This window comes from Daldinia caldariorum, assembly GCF_022478825.1.
Source record: "Daldinia caldariorum strain CBS 122874 unplaced genomic scaffold F4812scaffold_20, whole genome shotgun sequence".
NCBI lineage: Eukaryota > Fungi > Ascomycota > Sordariomycetes > Xylariales > Hypoxylaceae > Daldinia > Daldinia caldariorum.
Window position 1 is genome coordinate 431492 of NW_025953056.1, and position 19949 is coordinate 451440.

At 47.6% G+C, this 19949-nt stretch overlaps 7 protein-coding genes across 7 annotated transcripts; 5 read left to right on the forward strand and 2 right to left on the reverse strand.

Moving 5' to 3' along the window:
• Positions 1–834: 834 nt before the first annotated feature.
• On the forward strand, positions 835–4300 carry F4812DRAFT_211083 (uncharacterized protein). The gene is made up of 2 exons (XM_047930342.1): positions 835–2317; positions 2396–4300. Exons 1-2 carry the CDS (start codon positions 1313–1315, stop codon positions 4097–4099), a joined length of 2709 nt encoding a protein of 902 aa, XP_047786727.1. The 5' UTR covers positions 835–1312; the 3' UTR covers positions 4100–4300.
• A 786-nt stretch (positions 4301–5086) lies between these two features.
• F4812DRAFT_211061 (uncharacterized protein) lies at positions 5087–6241 on the reverse strand. Its single transcript, XM_047930341.1, has one exon. It carries the CDS (start codon positions 6131–6133, stop codon positions 5429–5431), a length of 705 nt encoding a protein of 234 aa, XP_047786728.1. The 5' UTR covers positions 6134–6241; the 3' UTR covers positions 5087–5428.
• Positions 6242–8648: 2407 nt separating this feature from the next.
• F4812DRAFT_211146 (uncharacterized protein) lies at positions 8649–10133 on the forward strand. The gene is made up of 3 exons (XM_047930343.1): positions 8649–9309; positions 9371–9651; positions 9711–10133. The coding sequence occupies exons 1-3, from the start codon at positions 9121–9123 to the stop codon at positions 10030–10032; spliced, it is 792 nt and encodes a 263-aa protein (XP_047786729.1). The 5' UTR covers positions 8649–9120; the 3' UTR covers positions 10033–10133.
• Positions 10134–10514: 381 nt separating this feature from the next.
• F4812DRAFT_443346 (uncharacterized protein) lies at positions 10515–13050 on the forward strand. The gene is made up of 2 exons (XM_047935391.1): positions 10515–11478; positions 11551–13050. The coding sequence occupies exons 1-2, from the start codon at positions 10710–10712 to the stop codon at positions 12723–12725; spliced, it is 1944 nt and encodes a 647-aa protein (XP_047786730.1). The 5' UTR covers positions 10515–10709; the 3' UTR covers positions 12726–13050.
• Positions 13051–13215: 165 nt separating this feature from the next.
• F4812DRAFT_443349 (putative vanilly-alcohol oxidase) lies at positions 13216–15524 on the forward strand. The gene is made up of 6 exons (XM_047935392.1): positions 13216–13615; positions 13679–13771; positions 13839–14046; positions 14105–15092; positions 15141–15205; positions 15266–15524. The coding sequence occupies exons 1-6, from the start codon at positions 13362–13364 to the stop codon at positions 15350–15352; spliced, it is 1695 nt and encodes a 564-aa protein (XP_047786731.1). The 5' UTR covers positions 13216–13361; the 3' UTR covers positions 15353–15524.
• Positions 15525–15876: 352 nt separating this feature from the next.
• F4812DRAFT_443351 (Caulimovirus viroplasmin-domain-containing protein) lies at positions 15877–17064 on the forward strand. The gene has a single exon (XM_047935393.1). It carries the CDS (start codon positions 15905–15907, stop codon positions 16844–16846), a length of 942 nt encoding a protein of 313 aa, XP_047786732.1. The 5' UTR covers positions 15877–15904; the 3' UTR covers positions 16847–17064.
• Positions 17065–17075: 11 nt separating this feature from the next.
• Positions 17076–18692, reverse strand: F4812DRAFT_468043 (uncharacterized protein; the record flags this gene model as incomplete). The annotated part of the gene is made up of 3 exons (XM_047938732.1): positions 17076–18046; positions 18107–18463; positions 18522–18692. 3 exons carry the CDS (start codon positions 18690–18692, stop codon positions 17270–17272), a joined length of 1305 nt encoding a protein of 434 aa, XP_047786733.1. The 3' UTR covers positions 17076–17269.
• Between the last annotated feature and the right edge of the window lie 1257 nt (positions 18693–19949).

A 19949-nucleotide genomic window follows, 5' to 3' on the forward strand; every position in this document is an offset into this window, starting at 1 on the left:
TCACTTATATTTAATAACAGGTACCTAAGGTAGGTACGTGTAATCCGTAAACCATTTCTGATCTCGCTACATTATTACACGTCCCTAGTACATGTACATGAATGAGGTAGCCTTAGCTAAGGTCCTTTCCAAGTATTTACCAAAGCCAGTGAGCAAAACCCCGGTCCACTACCTTAAACGTCTTAAATACGTCTCCACCCCCTTTCTCGATTGGTTAGGCCCCCTGTCACCCCTTGTTCTTCCCCATCTGCTTCAACCACCTAGCAGCCAGGGCAGTTTTGGGGGGTTTCACTACGAGGTATGCTATGTAGGTACGTATGCTACATTACTACCCTATTGCAATGCTATTTATTAGTTTTCTTCGCTGGAATATTGCACAAAACGGATTACCCATTCTTTGTGCTTATGCCTGTACCTGCAGGAGTTGTCCCTGGAACATAAATCTTTTTTTTTTTCTTTTTTCCCGCGTAACTAGAGAATTCGGGACGCCTTGAGCCACCCATTAAACATTGGCCTAGCTTGATAGGTATCCAGGGTTACTTCGACTTTCTTTTTTTAATTTCTTGCAACCTACCCAGAGGCTCTTCTCTCCCTTGCGTCAATCCATTTCTTTTCTATTCTCATAGGGATTCTCTCACAAGGCCTTATTAGCGTAACACGTGGGATGAAGCTATAACCACCCTAGGAATGGAAAAGGGAAAGGGAAAGGGAATTTACCGCAAACACCCGACTACACAATCAGATTCACGGTCTAAATTGCGCCTTGTTGCCTCGTCGCACCTAAGATTGCCTTCCGCTTTAGACCAATTTCTCAATTCAACTAAGGCCCTGGTTTAGGTACTTACAATTCATCCCCACAGTGAGACAGAAATTGTCGGGGTGGTCGGTCTTTGTCATATTCATTACGACGCCGTCCCTCTTTTTTTTTCTTCCTTTCATTCCCTTCCCGACTTTCTTTCTCCGTCTTTCTAGGAGCCCCATTCGTCCCCGATCTCCGAACGAGATAAGGAATAGAGAATTGCTGAATTACCGATTACCGTATTACAGCAAATCCCCAAGTTCGAGACTGGTGTTTTCGATTGGGTAGAAAGTTGATGAGCTGAGAATCAAGATCAAGGGGGAAGCTAGCCAGATTGGATTGGATTGGATCGGATCGGATCTGACTAGACTGGGCAGAACACTGGGCTGGATTTGAGACACCTCCCGATACCTCAGTTCACTCCTTTTTCGTGTGGCGCGCGCCATTCTTCATTCCTTCCGCCCTTGAATGTTGTAACGGCGGCCGCCAATTCTACATACCCAATCATTCACCATGAATACCCGAAATCCGCCTCTTTCACCTGTCTCTGTAGGCGCTGGAAGTGAATGGTCCGGCATTTCCAAATACCCAAATCTCGATGGCGACGGTCCTTATCCCAATAATCGAGGTCCTGTCTCTCCTCCAGATTCCAACAGCTCCAGCGGGAATATGAATGGCTTCTCTGGCGGTCCCAGGAGCGTCGGGGGTCCCTCGCCGCCGCCTTCGGTCGGACGTTCCAGCACCTACGCCAGGAGCGAGAGTGGAAGGAGTATCCGTGAAGAAAACAACGATGCGGTCTTAGCAGAACACTATGTCGCTCTTAGGAAATACCTGTCTTCGACGTCCAAAGATGGCAGAGCAGGTCCGCCACCTAATAAGGCACGCGACAAATTATTACGCCTATCTTCGGTTCAGTTTCTCGAGCTATCCACCGATGTCTTTGACGAGTTGATGCGACGGCAAGCCTATAGTCGGAGACCTCCTAACGCGCCCCCCAACGTCGGGCCCCCGAACTACTTATTACCCGAAGACACGTTCCATCCTAAGCGCAACCAAGCACGTCAGAAGTTATCGACCTTAGGTCCGCCGAGATTTAGGGATCTCGCGACAGATGTCTTCTGCGAGTTAGAGAGGCGAATTCCCCAAGTTATCGCTGGCGATATTCCACGAATGAGCACGCCTAGAATTCCTTCGAGTCGAGCCGGCACACCGATAAATGGCGTGGGCCCCAGGGGGCCGAATGGTATGCGGAGGCCGTCGGATGCAAGTTCTATTCGCTCCGCCGCCCCTAGAATCACTGGTGAATATCCAGTACCCCCTTCCCCTGGCTTGTCCAACGGAGGTTTTGATCGTCCCCTCGCAAAGCAATTCCAAAGCAATACGATCGTACCCAACAAAAGTACAATGGTTGAGGAAGATGATGATATGGTCGAATCAAACGACGAGGAGGTTGATTCTTTCAGATCGCAAAACCGAGAAAGCAAAAGAAGCATTGGCACAAATGGCGGCGCGTCCGAGGCAAGTACACAAGAAGAAGAGGAAGAAGGAGAAGAAAGGTTCTAGCTCGGAGTAGAACACTTGCTAACTCGTCTTTAGGTTGATAAGAGGCTAATCGATGACTATCAAAATCAAGTACGGGAACTTCGGGAAAAGATAGATAGCATGGAAGATCTGCTTAAAAAGAAAGACGACGAGCTGGCTCAATTCACGGACGGCGAACGATCTCGCATATCAGCTTCGAATTTGGAAAAGAAAGAATGGGAAGATCTGCGGGCCGACCTCGAGGCCAAGCTTACAGAGGCACAATCCCTCAATGACTCGTTACGGGATGAACTCGATAGGATGAGAGATGATCACGTCGTAGAGATACGGAAACTGAGGGAGGAGATTGAAGATGCTCAGAAGAATAGTACAGGGAGCGCCGAGGGAGATTCCGATGTTATGAGAGAAAACGAATCATTGCGTATGGCTCTTGACGAGCAGCAGCAAGTAACAGAGAGCGTCCGACTTGAGGCCCGGCAATTCCTCTTGGAAATGAAGGCTCTTTCGGAGCAGCATGGCCCCTCCTGGGAGAGACAGGCCGAGCTAGAGAAGACTGTTGAGCAGCTAGAGCATGAAGTTAGAGAATGGCGGAACCGCTACGCGCGCGCAAAGACACAGCTTAGGAGCATGCGTGCGTCAATAGGGCTGACTATCGACAAGGATGCCATCGGGCGTGTGCAACAACAAGGTTTCACGGACGAAAATGGACTTGTCAAAGATGTTCACGTTACCAAATTCCAGATCGCGATTGACGACTTATTGCAAAGAGCGAGGATGGACACTCCAGACAAGGTACTCGATTCTATGAAGGCAGTTGTCGTTGCTGTCGGACGCATCAAAAAAGATATCTACGAGTCGCAGCCGGGCGATAGAGAAGTCCCGCAGCAGCAGCAGAAGCTCCAGAACCGAGTAGCGGCTACGGCCACCAACTTAATCACCGCTTCCAAGAATTTCGCAGCGGGAGCGGGGATTTCACCTGTATCCCTACTTGATGCGGCCGCCTCCCACCTCGTCGCTGCTCTCGTCGAACTATTGCGAAGCACCAAGATACGTCACACGCCCGCCGACGAGTTAGAGGATGACGATGACGGCATGGTTAAACCAGCTGAATCAACTGGATTCTTCTCAAACCGTACCCCCACAACACATCAAGATACATTGCCTCTCGCACCGCCTCCCCCCCTTCAAGGCATTCGCGCCGGAATGCGTGATAGCGCCAACTCTTCGGCATACAGCCCTATCAGCTCGCCGCGAGAGTCTAGTGGACAGTACGGCTCCAGGGATGGCGGTGCCAATGGCGTGGCTTACATGGGAATGAACAAGTTGACATCACCTTCTAACGGCCAACGAAATAAGAACGAAGAGTTGAAGATATACTTGGAAGATCAGAGAGAGATTATGGTCCAGACGATCCAAGGTCTGGTCGGTTCCATTCGTGGCGATGCGCCAATCCAGCAGATATCCGACGAGATCGCATCGATTACCGATGTCGTTGGTAAAGTAGTTGCTGAGACCGAAGCAAGCGGAAACGGTGGCGATATGACTGAACGCTTGGCCTCATGCCGCCAGCGGTTGCTCGAGGCCGGCGAGCGAGGCGAAGAGCTTGCAGCTCGCGGACTTGGAGAGAACGATCGGGACTGGCGCATGTGGACCCAGACGCTACCGCCTATCGCCTTTGAGATTGTACGCGAGACAAAAGAACTTGTCGAGCGAATTGACAGTCTAGTGATGTCCCCAACGGCAGACGATTTCTCTTAGATGTATCCGAGGCGAATGAGGTTAACGTCATCATCGTTATGTCTATTTCCCCTGATCTTTGAATCTACATTGATCGGGCTATTCTCTATTATTACCATTTTCCCCTTCTTCTTTTTGTTCTCACTAGGCCTCGATGGGATACCCCGTAAGCGGTTTTTGCTTCTACGGATCGTATGAAGCTGTTTGCGTTCATCTCGACGTTTTGTTTATACTTATGGAACTTTTGAATGGGTGGTTTGAATCCATACGGCGATTGCATTTCCCCTCAATACACGTAAATTTAATCGACTCCTATTTACATACACCTCGTTCGTCATCGTCAACGCGGGTACGCGGGTACGCCAAAACAAGAGCAAAGAAACTAGAGCTGGATGGAAATTGAGTCCCTTGGTATTTTTATTTTTATTCTATTTTTTTTAGCTGGATATTTATTATTCTCGCGTAATGCGACAAATGGACAGGTAACAGTGTACTGGCGGGGAGGAAAGATGTAGCGACTCTTGCGTATAAGATGACTTTATGAGACTTTTTTGCTGATGAGTCTAAAGTGGGGCTTCTCTCGCGTGAGGCTAGGCCATCATTGGGGTGGTTGGTTGCAGTGCCATGCGAAAAGATGACGATTACGGATGAGAACAGAGCCGGCATATTGTAGCATAGGTACCTATATCGAGCAGTATTAGAACGGACTCGATTGAATATTGAGTCAATTGACCTTTATGTATGGAAACTTTTATTTCGCTCTTGACCTCTTGACTAGAAGTTGCCTTTGCGAGCGAAGGGTAATAAAATATTGTAAGGTACGATACAATAATTATTCTCAGCGGGCATGTCACAAGATGGAATCGAACTGCATGGAAACACAACCTTGTTATTCTGCGAGGAACTCTCAACTACCTCCTAATCATGTAGATAGGTAGGTAGCTACAAGAGTCTATGGCTAGATATACCTAGGTACTACATGTGTCCTTTATTCTAGATGTCTCATCTAGAATCTCGACAAGACTATTTCAAACGAGAGCAACTTCCATACCTTTGGTACGTTTCCACCCGTTGTTTATCCCCGACGTCGCGCCTCACGGTATTGGCGCAGCAGGGCTTCAGCGATGGAAATCCTTAACCGGCGGAGGTAATCTACTTCCGGTCGGATAGATATGCAAGGCCAAGGGGTATATAGACATGGGACATCTTTTGAGCATTCGGACCGAGGGCCTGCCGTCATCCGATAATGCTCTTACATCCCAGAAACTCTCGGGTCTTGCCACAGCCTGGGTGTTGGCAGTGATGGGAAGCTTAGAGCCGTAGGCAAAGGATAAGTTTTATCGAGTCTTCTCATCCCTTTTTCCCCAACGTCGAACTGTCCCTCGATGATGTCGGCGTGTTGCGCTGTCGCCCTCGCATAAGGGGATGTGGCGCGAGCCATTCCCGTTCCCCTCCTCCCCTCCCACGGGACACCGGCGTAGCGTGGAAAGGTTGTGCCGGTTCGGTGTTCCGTCGAGTTCGTGCCGACTCCGAGGCGAGAAGCGGCAAAGAACCTTCTACTGTGGGAGAGAGAGGAGCAAGGGGAGTGTTCCCAGTGGCGTTACCGTCCGCCCGGTTTGGCGGCAGTTTCTCCCCTGCTCCTTGTTGTTCTTGAGCGGGAAAAGCAATAGGAGCGGGAGCGGGAGCAAGAGCAAGACAGGAGGGAACAGGCTCTTGAATTTGGGACTTCATATCGTCTTGACAAGACATAGAAGCACCTGACGCGACTGCCGATACCGTTACGCTCCTCGTACGACGCTGCTCCCGCGTGGACTCCCGCCGTACCAGGCCTTCGTATAGGACTGGAACAAGCTCTGCCCAACGTGCCCGGCACTCCTCGGCCGTCTTTCTCGTCCATATCGTCCTTGCAACATCTTCCCAGTGGTTCACACCATATCGTGCTACCGCCTCCTTCAGGATCTTGTCCTCGATCTCGGACCAGCGAGGCGGTTGCTGCGACTGCTGAGGACCCTGCGGCGGTCCGGACGAAGAATCCCTCTGCGTCGTGGCTGACATTTCTACTTGCTAAGATGAGAAGTGTGCCGTGGAAAGGACAGGCAGCAAGAACTTACCCGGACTGGGACGGCACGGTCGGCAATATCTACCAGGAGCCGTTAAAGAATAAGCAATAAGAACCCGGACAGCAAGACGGGGAGTCCGGTCGAGGAAGAACTCAAAGCAATCTACCAGGGGCACCTTGTATGGTTAATGGTTCTCGCCGAAGCTCCTCAACTAGTTTGCTGTGGGTAGAAAAGGGGTGTAAGCGTGATGATGGCAAGAAGAAGATGGAAGAGTGTTTGTCGAAGAAGAGATGAGGCTCTGACCTGAGAAAAAGGGTCTTCGTAAAGCTTTAAATACTTTACTCTCAGTCCCTCTCTGCAAATCTCCTGCCGCAAAGTATGTTCGAGAATGGGAAGGTCCTTCTTTTTTAAGGTTTACCTTTGCACCGAATATCATTTTGGCACGCTTTCCGGCCGGAGTCTACCCGTCGTTTGGGCAGTGTGTGTGATTTGGTTTAGAGGGGCTGTTGAGTTTTAAGTTTCGTATACTCCGGAGGGACTCTCAAGTGTTGTTTTCTCACGGCGAGAACCTACCTAGCTGCGTACAGATATGTAAAGATTCCCTATACAACGAATACATGGCTATTGTACCTGGCTCATAATTAAATAGTTCCTTTCATATCTAGCTGCCTTGTTGGTGCTTTGATAGGGGTGACGCGCAGCGCTTTATTACATGATCCTCGGTGTAGCTTCAAATCCACCACTAAATAAATTCCAAGTAAGTACAGAAAGTAGTTTCAAAAGCTCTCAAGGTCCTTTGACAAGTGTACTCGTCAGATACCTAAGTGATCAATTGGTGGTCGAAACGCAATTCCTATTCCGCCCACTCTAGGGCCATTATCGCAAGGTACAGATGGAGAGAGTCTTTGATTCGCAGCAGGTACTTTGGAATTATAACAGCTAACTTCATGCTCGCGGGTTTCCAGTGCAGAGAACAGCTGGGGCAACTGATACATTACTCATTACTCGTCATGTCCTTTCATGCCTAATTCTGTAAGATGTTTTTATCCTTCCTACGTAAGTTAACTTCTCAGGTACACCATGATATAATTTAACACTGATCTGCCTGAAAGTAATAGGGAGGATATATTACCCATCAGTAGGAAAGTGTTGCTTAAGTAGGTGGGTCGGTAATTACCCCTTTTTGAAGATAGATAGTATCTAGGTACCTAGGATGCTGCAGTAACTCTACTTTCAAGTTATTGTAAGAACGCCTGTGACGGGCGGACTGGCCCAAGTAAAATAGACAACGTTTAATTATCTCGTAACCTCGGGTAAAGTTGAACTCTTCGTGCAAGCATATAGCAAATTCTCTTTCGTGCCGTCATAGTTGAAACCTTTTACTAGTGGGGTAACAAGAGGTACCTATGGAAACAACTTCAAGGAACTCTGACTATATGATTTTGGAAATATTAACTATGAACTAGGTAGTTTAGTATAGATCTTGCTAGGTACTTAAGATAGTCACTTACACGAGAAGCTAATAAAAACTATATGTGAGTTGTATGTTGAACCGGAACTGCGGACCTATGGTCTATGTTGAGGTTTGATTACGCCTACCTGTTATGTTGATATTTACCTAAAGAATGGAGGAAAGGAGTAGGCAATCCCTAAGATATAAGAGGCATATTTTAAAGCCTGCAATTATTCCTTAGATTAGGTTAGGTTAGGTAGTTTCGACTTTCCTAAGCCTCAGCGGTGGAGTTGAATATATCGATGCTAGACTTAGTGAAGAATCCTAACGCCTTCGTAGACCAATGAAGTATTATTTCGCTTGAATTGACTGATCGTGGGCTAGCAATACAGTATGAACTAATACTTGGATACGGTAGAGAATACAACTCCAGATTGTTACAACCCCTTACTATTTCCGAGAATATCTTCTTTACGCGCTTGTCTCTGAAATTTTGGCTTCCGCCCACTTGAACTTTACCTTAGGTACCTAGGTTAGTTTCGTCTGTACGCCTGATAATACTGACAACACTTTCACATTCCCTACATGAGAATCCTTCTTGCAATTATCCTACGTGTGGCTTGACGCCCGACTAATATCTCTTGCGGAAAATAGTAAAATTAGCTACTTCAGCCGCAAGCCACATGCTTCACTAAAAATCATGAGCTCCGTAAGAATGATAGCATACCTATTCGCCTTAAATCGCAGTACTCAACTAGGCAGGGCACTTCATCCTCATATGGCGTCTTGCAAAGCTGCCTACCTACCTAGGTAGCTTACGGTTAGATGTCTCCAACATATTAACATCATGGATGAAACTGGGGTTGGGATAGTGTTGGCTCCCTACGTTGTAGTATCGTGCTGCTGCAGAAGAGAAAAAGAAACCGGATATTCATCTTCACCTACCATCAGCTGACAGGGGATAAAATGCTTATCCCCCAATCCATAACCCTGGTTTCAGCCGCAAAGGCAGTGCTTTATCACATTTCGTGGTGATATACTGCCGCTACGAAGCTTTACCGTTACACTTCATCTCGTTTGACGCAGTTTCGATAGCACTAAGATATTCTGAGCGGATTCCCCTTTCATGTGTAACTGATGCTATTCGCGGCTGCCCATCTCTTGGCGTACATCGAGGGACTTTGGGCTCTATTGCATGATCAGTCTATCATAGTCTCTTTCAGCTACTCGCACCCTTGTTCTTGGCGGTCGGAGACATCTTTACGCTTATATGGCGTCTACCTAGTCCTGCTATTTCGAGGTAGTTTAGGAGATGGCCTTATTAGTAGGCGGACGAGTTGCAGCCGAAGTAAATCGCCCTTCTTTCGCAGGAGTAGCAAGGGTCCAACGGGGTACATATGAGCGGGACGGCTTTCCTTTCCAAGTCGTTTACTTTTCCTAAATTTCTGTCGGTAGGTATTGCGCTACCATTTGTTCACTTCAGTGACGCGGCTCCCTTTGCGCTTTGTTTTTGAGTTCCTTTGTATGCCATGATGGAGCAGCCGTCGGTGAAATACTCCAACCAGCGGGTTCCCGGGAAAGAGCACATCCCTCTTTATCCCAAAGGGTTTGTTGCGATACGTATTATTCAGCTAGTGGTTGGAATCATATGCTTGGGGTTGAGTGCCTTCGGTATCGTGTTCCTCGTCTTTACAGGAGATGCCTTGACGCTTTTCACCGTACGCAAACCATTATCGTTTAACTTAACTGCTAAGACAAAGCTGACGAGATAATCAATAGTCTATCGCGACCCTTATCACTAGCATTTATTGTCTCGTCGCGCATTTTGGTCCCGCGAGGGCCTACAACTATTGGGCAATACTCGGCTTGGATATATTTCTTGTCATCTTCTGGCTGGTCTCATTTGCAATCCTTGCTGACCAGGTTGCCTCCGTGTTCGCTCTCTACCACTCTTATGCTAGCTTCTATGGCGACTACTACGACTTGAACGATTACGATACTGCGGTTAACACGTATGGCGGTTGCTTAGCTGCTGCGGCGGGCTTGGGTGGTGTTGAATTGTAAGTTACGAGACGTATGTTTCCTGAGACATTTACGCGATATTAACATTAGGTCTTAGCGTGCTCTATATCATCTCCCTTTCGATCCATGGTGTCATGCTACATCGACACCGAAAGGCTGGTCTCAAGGCTATGCCCACCCGAGGGGTTGCTGGGGGAGCAGACGGATTACCCGCCGGCGGAGAGAAGTTCCAAATGCAACCCCGAACCACCCAAGTCTATCAAGAACAAAACACTATGGGTAGGCAACCTCCGCCTCTCCAAGGTTTCTATCCATCCCAATCACCTCCTCCAGTTTTGTCACAGCCTACTGGCAGTACTTATGTTCAACCCCAGCAGATAGGGGTCCCTGGCCAGACTCAACAGTATCCTGTGGCCTAGTCATCTAGAAAAAACTGGTCAATGGAGCCAGAATGCCATTATTTACGGGATAATTCATGGGGTAGCTAGCGCGCCACATAGTTTCATTCTGTGTATGCTGAAAGGACGGATTGATTTAGCAGAATGAAATGTTGGAAGAGAGAATGACTACTATATTTAGAATTGGCTGGGCTTTGGAAAGCTTTAATGGACATTTATGAATTATACGCCGAAACGGAAAAGAGACTTTTGACTTTGACTTTCACTTTGTGAATTCTCTGCACTTTGTGTTGTTAAAGAAACGTGGTTTGGGAAGTGCTGCTTGCGATCTCTGGAATGTCTTCTTTTATCTTCATAACTGAAAGCGGTAATAGCCATACGGAAACATCCAATCACGTCCTAGGGATTCCGATTATTGTCTAAGACCATTATATCGAAAGCCGTCTTTGTCCGTTTGGTAGCTTTTGTGCAAGCCGTTATTTTTGGATGTTCTTTTTAATCGCCGTCTCTCATAAACCCCTAGCCGTCACCACTTAGATCTTGCTTGGACCGTCGCATAACTTATCATACCTAATCATACCTATACCTATAGGAGTTGAACTCCAAGCTATATACCATTCATTACACACCAAAAAGAAAAAAATCAACAGTAACAAAACATAAAACCACAAGATTGTTTACATATTTACATATTTAAAATGTCAGGAAAAACTGGCAATCGAGACAGGCGTGGCTCTACTACGCAAGGGAAACGCAGAGCGCTCTATACGCCACGAGACACGGATGTGAGGGACTACCCCAAGAATGTCTTCGAGTATGCAGCCTACTGGGCATTTGGGGACCCCGACCACAAATGGGGCCCTTTCGCTAGGCACGTCAGAGCGGCTAAGAAGGAAGGCCGTTGGAGGGAGTGGAAACTCCGTGATATCGTGAACGAGGAACCCGAAGACTCGGGTGATGAATCAGACACCCCGTACAGAAGGCGGTCCAGGTCTGCACGAAGGAACAACCAGCATAGATATAGAATTGCAGACGAGCTAAGAAATGATGTTCGTCCTGCGCGGATTGACTTCGAAGAGCTTCTCGGCCGCATTAGCCACCCTGGCGATTACGACGATGCATTTTACCAGAAGCACTACGCCAATCTATATACTAAAACAGTAGAGTTCGCAGCCAAATGGTTTGACGGAAACGTCAACTTGGACAGCTTTAGCCATCCGGGCCAGATCTGGACTGCCAACTTGACCGAGCAATTCAAAGAATACGCCCGGTTAGTTGCCCACGAGGACCGAGGAAATGGCGGGTGGCCCGTCATCTTAAACGATGCGACGCAGCGCAGATGGCTTGTCGTCGGCATCCTCGGCCAAGTTATGGAGAAGAAAGTCTTCAACGAGCTATTGTTCGGAGCGGACGAAGATACCGAAGAAGAATTAGAAAGACTTGACTTGAAGTGGATGGAAAAAGAAGGTATGCTATTAAAACCCCTATTGAATCGCCTCGATTAAGAGAAACTGTCTTTGCTGACACGCTATCGTAAAGGATATGGCCGTAAGACAGCTCGTGCTATTACTGCGAGATACGGTGTAGAAGGAGGTCTACTTCCCGCAGACTTCTGGCCTAAGGTCGACGAGTTAACGGCCAAGACCATGAAAATCTTCCTTCCCCTCCTTAACGTATTCAAGGAAGTCTTCCCGCCGCCAACCAGGACTTGGTACTCGAGAACGGTGTTCTTGCAGGAACTGCACACCATCATCTCTTACGCGGGTATGATCCAAGTGTGCATGGCTATATCGCCTTCTATCTTCCATTTCCTCTCCGCTACTCCCGGCGCCCGAATGGACTACGGGCAGGAACAGCAGGCCGATATGCAGCTGTACCGTGAATCCAAGGAGCTATACGACGCAGAGGACACAACATGGCGCGAACATGTCAATGCCGCTGTCACGGGTTCCAGGGTCAGCAGACACGCCGGACAGCCAATCCAGATACCTCAGAACGAGAACGAACGCCGCGCCATGGAGTACCACAGACTCCGAGGCGCCAGGGTCAAGTTCGCCGTTTTCCCTAAAGTCACTCGCTATAGGGCTTATAACAAGGGCAGAGGCACCAGTGATGACATCCTCCATTACGACCCCGAGGATGAATCCTGGCAGAATGAGCGAGATACCATTGAGGGCCAGAGTATCATGGACATCTCTCACTGTATGGTCGTCTACTATCAAGGCTTGATGTACCCGGAGGAAAGCTATGTCGAGGCCATAACTCTGGATGAGCATCTCAATACTCTTCTCTGGCAGCCGAACGGTCTGTACGGCATACTCGCCACAGGCTTCTCGGCTTTGTTCTCTGCGTCTCGAAGGGCGTTTTGGCATGTCTTCGTAGTCGGCGGGGTTCTCTGGAGTTTATTCTCTATCTACAAGGGCTTTGACTACATTACGTACCTCCTCAATTACTGGTTCACTCCTCTCCTCTGGATCTCTTGCTGTACTTACTTCCTCGCCAAGCCTCATATAGACCAAGGAAATTGGAAGACGGGCGGATCTATCATCGGTGCGTGGGTATTATTCCTATACCTTATCGGTGCTTATTACACTTACACCGGTGCTCAACCTCCTCCGCGCGACGCAAGAGTAGGCTGGGAGTTCCTCGGGGGCCAATTTAACGAGACCTTTAGCGACAGAATTAGGGGTCTTTTAAAGCCAAACGATGCTTAAATTGCTTCGGACAGGCGCATAATTAGCAGAGACAAGGAAGAGGGATGTTCCGGCGATGACAGCGGTAGTACAACGGTTATAGAGCGGAGGAAATGTTGATGGAAAGGGTATTTTGGTGGAGATCGCGGCGGTGCACGCGGTCTGGTGTTCAATCTGGTGTCATTTCTTGTCTTTAAGTTTGTTCATGATATTTTGCTGTTGGTTTTCTTGTATCAGTATATTGTATTTAGAATCAGGAGATCATCAATTTAGGTTCCTAGTTAGTTAATTAATCCCCAGGTCGGGATAAAAAACGAATAAATGAATGCCAATGTTCTAGATTAAATTGACGACTCAACAAATACAATTTACATACCGTAGCAACGTCTGGGGAATATCGTGGGCCGACTTACACCACAACTGCCGAGACCAAGTTGGGGAAGCTGTACGTGTTCATATATGGAATACCCCTTGTCCAAGTGGGCCATCGTTGCCATCTCCGCACGCCTGGCATAACGAAACTAGGAGATCGTACGGTAGAAGTTGAGTATATAATATGACTGGCTCTATTGATTATAAGGCTGCTTATTTTTTTTCGGTCTTCTTGTCTCTCCGATTGAACTTTCGAGGCAAAGTTGAGACGCAATAGTAATCGACATGTTGCCTAAATACTCAGACCCCCTATACCAAGCAGCCCACGAAGAGGCCTTCTCAAAACCGCTCGATGCAAAGATTGAGACGGTTCTGCCTCCAGATGTATCCCAAGAAGATTTTACTTTAGCTTTAGAGCAAATCACGGCCGCCTTGGGAACTGATGCTGTTTTTACTGGTGATGGCCTAAAGGACTACGTTGACCCTTACGAAATTCCCGAAGCCGGACATGAAAGGAGTGTTCCGAGTGCTGCAGCTTGGTAAGGGGCTTTCCCCTTAGAAAGACTCAGATTTGCCATACGAGCTATTAACATGCCGGGTAGTCCATCTTCGGTATCGGATATTCAGGCCGTTCTAAAGATCGTAAACAAGTATAAAATCCCGGTGTGGACTTTCTCTAGGGGGAAGAACTTAGGGTATGATTTAGTCGAATTGTTACCATTGTAGAAGCCAGAACAGGCGTGGAATTGACGCTGTTTGCAGATATGGAGGGCCCGCACCGCGCGTCCCCGGGTGTATCGCTTTGGATCTACATCGGATGGATAAGATCATAGAAGTAAACGAAAAGTTCAGCTTTGCCGTCGTCGAGCCTGGAGTTACCTTTGGGGACCTCTATGAGTATTGCAAGAAGAATAAGCTCAAAGTCTGGCCGAGTACGGCATCTCTTGGATGGGGTAGTGTCATTGGCAATGTGGGTTTTTTGTCTTTACACGCAAAAGTGAGAGATGACTTGATCTTAACATTATTAGGCTCTCGATAGAGGCCTGGGATTCATTCCGACCGGCGTCCACCATGAAAATATTGTTGGTATGGAAGTTGTTCTTGCAGATGGCGACATCGTTAGAACAGGTCAATTCGCTATGTCTAATTCCCCTTCTGCGCATATAACAAAGTTGACCTTCGGACCTACAATCGATGGGCTCTTCTTACAGAGCAATCTCGGTATAGTGACTAGGATGGGCGTCAACTTGACACCACAGCCCCAGGCATACATGGCTTGCTCGTTCGACGCGCCCGAGTTTGATCACATCGAGGGCATAGTTGACGTCTTTGGAGAACTACGACGTAATGGCACTCTGCCATACATGGTCTACGTCTTCTACATCGCAGAATGGGCCACCATGTTCGGCAAGCATTCGGATTGGTGGGGAGGGGAGGGGCCTATCCCTGACTGGCGACTGAAAGAAATGCAGGAGGACTTAGACGTTGGTATCTGGACCGTGAAATTTGGACTTTACGGGCCGACGAATATTATCAAGGCTCAGTTCGAAGAAGTGGAGAGATTTATCACAAAGAAGGGCCTCGTCGGTCGTCTTCGCCAAACTTTGTTTACCGGAGAGAACGAAGAAAGCCTTTTGGAAGCAGCTGCTGTCTCCCCGCTCTACGGCGGCGTCAGAGTTGGAATCCCAAGCATGTGGAATATACCGATGGTGAACTATTATAATCGCCGAGACGATTCGGTCGGAGCACATGGAGCATACTCTCCCATCGTACCACTGGACGGGAAGACGGTGCTCGAATGGGCCAGGACAGCCAAAGGCATTTGCGCGGAACATGGATTCGACTTCTTATGCGACTTTTTCATGCACGATCGATACGCTATTTTTGTCACGATGCTCTGCTTTGACAAGACCAGCCCAGAGCAGCGAATTGGCGTAGATGAAGTATTCCGTAACCTATTTAAAGAAGGTAGCAAGCGAGGCTTCGCCAAGTATCGGGCGCACATCAATCATATGGGTTGGTTGACTCCGGAGGGTAGATCGACTCGAAGCTAATACTTGGTAGATTTAAATGCGGAACTTTTCGATTTTAATAACCACGCCTACCGTCGCTTCGTCGAGAAGTTAAAGGTAAGCCCAGCCATTTATTCACCTTCAAGTTCGGTCCTAAATAATTCTATTTATCTGTAGGAATCACTCGATCCTAACGGTATTCTGTCGTCCGGGAAAATGGGAATCTGGCCAGAGAGGTTGAAAAGGATAAGAACCGATAGTTGAGCTATTATGTAACATGATGAAAAGGAGGAATACTATGTATTTCGTGATTGAGTGTAAATATGATAGATCATTTTTATCCCTAAAAGGTTCGTGTTGCATTTTACAACCAACTGTACTACAATGTAGGTAACCCGGCCACATCGTTATAGGCATATCAGCACAGACATTTTATGGTAGAAGTCTCATTAGTTCATTAGTATAATATTATGAAAAGAAGGCCTTTGTATAGATTTAAAATTCTATCCATCTAGAGACAAAAGAAAGTCTCAGATTGAGCTAAGTCTCGGCAGGCGAAAGTCTTTCAAGAGTTGGGTTGCGAAATAATAACTACAATAATAACTTATTCCATCATCTTGTATATACAAAATTTAAGTACCGAATTATCGATTTGATTATAATAGTAAATTGCGTTAACCTGTACGTTTTGCTCGGATTAGAGGTTCCTCGTTACATGCATGCATGTCATCCATAAGACACCTATTGACGCGTTGACGCGTCTGATGACATTCTTAATAACTTAAAGGTAACAACACAACTATCATAAGAGACGTGATGGCGAAGCGTAAGAAGCCGAATTATTACGCAGTTCGAGTCGGCAGGAAGCCTGGCGTATATGACAACTGGGAACAATGCGAAAAGCAAGTCTTGAAGTTTTCAAATGCCGTTTTTAAGGGCTTCGATACATATGACGCCGCCCTAGCATTTGTAGGAGATGCTACAGCTTCCAACCCCCCCGATATAGCACAACAGATCGAGGATTCAAAACCAGATAATAATCCCGCGTCCTTAGGAGGTACGACAGGCGTCGTGAGCTTCAAGGTAGAAGATGCCGTAGAATCAATGCCGCCGCCCGCTTCCCAGTCTTATTTTGATCAATTTCCCGACTTTGCGCCCGATAGCAGCGCGCCTTTTGACGACGAATTCAGTCGCTTCGCATCCTCCCAGGGTTTGGAATCTGGGTCCCAGGAGTATAGGAGAGAGCGGACTAAAGCGATTCGTGACGAGTTGAAATTTCACTACTCATCCCAGGATGCTACAGGGGTCCTACAAACCATACCCGAGTTCCCTAAAAGGTCGTTAGACGACAGTGAAAAGCTAGATATTTATCAGAACATGTGTCGCGAGATTGGCGTTAATCCGCAGGATACTATCGCGGCGTGCAGACGAGAGCTGAAAGGGGTTTTGGTCAATATTGTTGATTATATCGATGCGCGTCGCATAGGAAAGCCGGTTAAGATATGGGATTGGAGTGACTTTCACTCCTTTTGCATATATTCTCTGCAAGACGATAAACGTATGGATATACGGGAGGCCAAAGCGGATGGGGGGTTCTTGTCGGCCTTGCTACAGAAAATAACGGGTCCTCGTCCGAGGAAAAACGCTCTAGCTTCGCTGGCTGTCGGCAACCGAAATGCCAAACGGAGAAGAACCGACCAGAGAGAATCTAGCATTGTAAAGCGTCGCCGCTTATCTACGTCTTCGTTGCTCGAGTAATACCATATTGGTCGGTTCTCGTTGAAATCCAGTAGCTACGTATTGTTATGAATCAAGGTTGCAATAGTTTAAGGTGGAGTTTGTGGATAGGTTTATTCAAGTAATGTTGTTATCTTACATCGTGGGTTTCCTTCAGCGATCTCTACCGAAACTACAATGTAGTCAAATATAATCCCAGGTTTAAATAAGCCGTTAGAATTGAGAAATTCCACTGATCCAAGTGACATCTAATAGATTACCTATAACCGTTTACGCTGTCTCATTACGGGGTAACTATCCCTATTCATACCCAATTCCTATACCATTAATTTTCCTAAACGAGTTCAACTCCTACCCAGTCCTAAGCATTAATTTACGTATTATGTCCTATCCCGCCTCATCCCGTTTTATATCGTCCCACTACACTACCACATATATAATTCATTAACCCTTGCGTCTTAGACTCATCCCCTTCTCGAGTAAACCCAAATCCCACCATCCTTCAATCACACCCCAGAGAGTCCTTCGTTTCGGTTTCGGTTTGGTCATTGCCTGCGTCTCTAGATCTCGATACCTCTTGGGACTCAACGGTGTAACATCATCGTATTCTTCCTCATGTTGTATTTGAACTTTATTACTTTTCGCACGGGTGAAAAACTTCCCCACGGGTATTCCGAGAGCATCCCTAGGCAAAGGAGGCACTCTACTAAGGCGGTAATCTTTCACCTCGGGCGAAGCGGGCGTGGGCGTGATAGGCGTGAAACCGTCATCGCTAGGCGTAGGTGGAATGATAACTGCGATGGGAGGATGAGCTGCCCGCTTCTGATCGTTGATGTCACCGTAAGATGGTTTGTGTGCGATGGGTATATAGTCTTGAGATGAATTGGATGAGTTGTAAGACCTAGCCGCTGGTACGACGGCTGGAACGGGAGCGGCAATATTACTTTCCAACGGCTGCCCTGCGATGATAGTCGGGCCTGAGTTGGCGTTCACGATAACAGGAGGTAACCTAACCGATCGGACATCTTCATCCACTTGCCGAATAAAAAGGGGGCGACGCGCAGGCTGAGGGGGAGGGATCCACCGGTCGGGGGCCTTGGTGGTGAGGAGTTGAGTTCCAAGAGCGGTCGGACCCGAAATTTGCCGCGGGAACCCAAAGCCGCTTAGGGATTTCTCGGCGACAGCAGCCCTTCCCGAGTCCCCACGCGCGCCCGCGTACCCCTAACCTTCGATATCCTTAGAGAAGGCAGCGGTAGCCCTGACGCGACGCCACAGCCCGACACAGATCACGGCCGAGAAGGCAAAAAGCACGCAAAGTGCGATGCTTAGGCCCCAGACCGCCTTGACCTCGTAGCAGTGCGGCTGGTCGGTCGTAATCAGGGCTAGATAGTTGTTATACCTTGCTGCTGCTGAAGTATAGTCACGGGCTGAGATGGACATGGTAAACGTCTGGGTGGGCGCAACTGGCTGCGGAAGCAACTCGCACTTGAGCAAGGATAGGGGCTTGCCAATAGTGACCGCTACGACGATAGCGGCGATGAGGAGCGCTAGATCGATCCCGGCTGCGATTACAAGAGGGAGAAGTCCGTCATAGTACAGGATATAAGAGATAGAAACATAAAGAGTTGCGATACTTGCCTTTGGATTTGTTAGTGGGATCAGTGGCTTAAAAGGAGTAGAGGATTTTTGCACTTACTACCGTAAGAGTACCAACGAGCACGTCTGGCGTGTCGCGTCCTGAGGTTACGATGTCATTGATAAAATTAGCAGTTATGCCGACGATGGCAACAAGCGAAGCAAATTGCATCGCACGAAAAGCCGTGAAGGTCACGCCGAGAGCGCCGAGTTGAGGTGCCTGAAAACGCATTTTCAGTGGGATACTTGTTTCAAAGTCGGTGATGAGCGAGAGCCTCGGGCGCGGTTTGTCAGATTTGAGGATGGTGCGCAGAGGGAGACGGCGCGGCGGATATGGAATAGACGACCGGGGGGTTGAAGAGTGAATTTTGAATGAGGGACGGCTCGAGACCGAAGTGACAGATGGGATATATTTTTACTGGTCTTTAATGAGCAAGAATTTTGGACTGAAGCAGATCTACTGCGATAGAAAAGACTGGTTGATATAGACCCGCAAGATCGTAAGTGAGAGAAATTGATCCGTATAACCCAGAAAGAGATATTGAAATCTACCTAGGAGACCGTACGTTATGTCGTGATAATAGATATGTATTCCCAGAAAAAGATAGAAAGGAGATAAGGGAAATAAGGAAATAGAGAAAGACTCAAGGAAAGAAAATAGAAAATATTTACTGAGCGACTGTTTGGTTCATGAGGTACGAGAAAAATAGAATGTCGATTATTGAGGATGTCTACACCTTAAATATCTAGCATCAACATCGAATATAGTACAAGCCAAGTTGGTCTAGATCCTTTCATATTCACTATTTACAGCTCGATCAGACAAGTCGCGGCAAACTATCCCTGGCTCGATCTTCACAGTAGCCGCGTCTTTGTTCTGATTGCTTTTGAGCATCCACATTGCTATTTTGACGGACATGGTGTCGGTACTTGAAGCGGATAGCTGAATCAGGACGCGCTGGTGTATCCAATCGGAGAAGAGATGATCATAATTATGCTTCCTTTAAGGCTTAACTCAAACCCGATACATGGTTCTGTACGGAACAGAGCATGCAAAATAATATGCGAGATCCAGGTTCATCGTGGATATCGTCTTCATGGATAGTACCTAAGTAGTCTTGATAGACCACCAAAAGCGCTGCAAATATCCAGCGTCGTCTCAATCCCGGTAGTGGATATCGCTGTCGGGGAATTCTGGTTGGTTGACAGCTCAGCTCAGGCGAAATGAGATCGGTGGGTCAGTTAGGGATCGTTAAGCGCAGCTCGCGGCTAACTGCCTTGGTGTTGTGTTGCGTCTGTAGCCGCCAGCATGGATTATTATACCGTGACATGGGTATGGTTTGTTGTTTTGAAGAAATCGTGAACTGTCAACCAATGGGCTCATCAACCTAACTCTCACCTATAAACTCGCCGCTCTGCATACGACATGCTCATGACGAGATCAACAGGTGAGGCTTAAGTTGCACCCGAACAATCTGGAAGGCGGCTC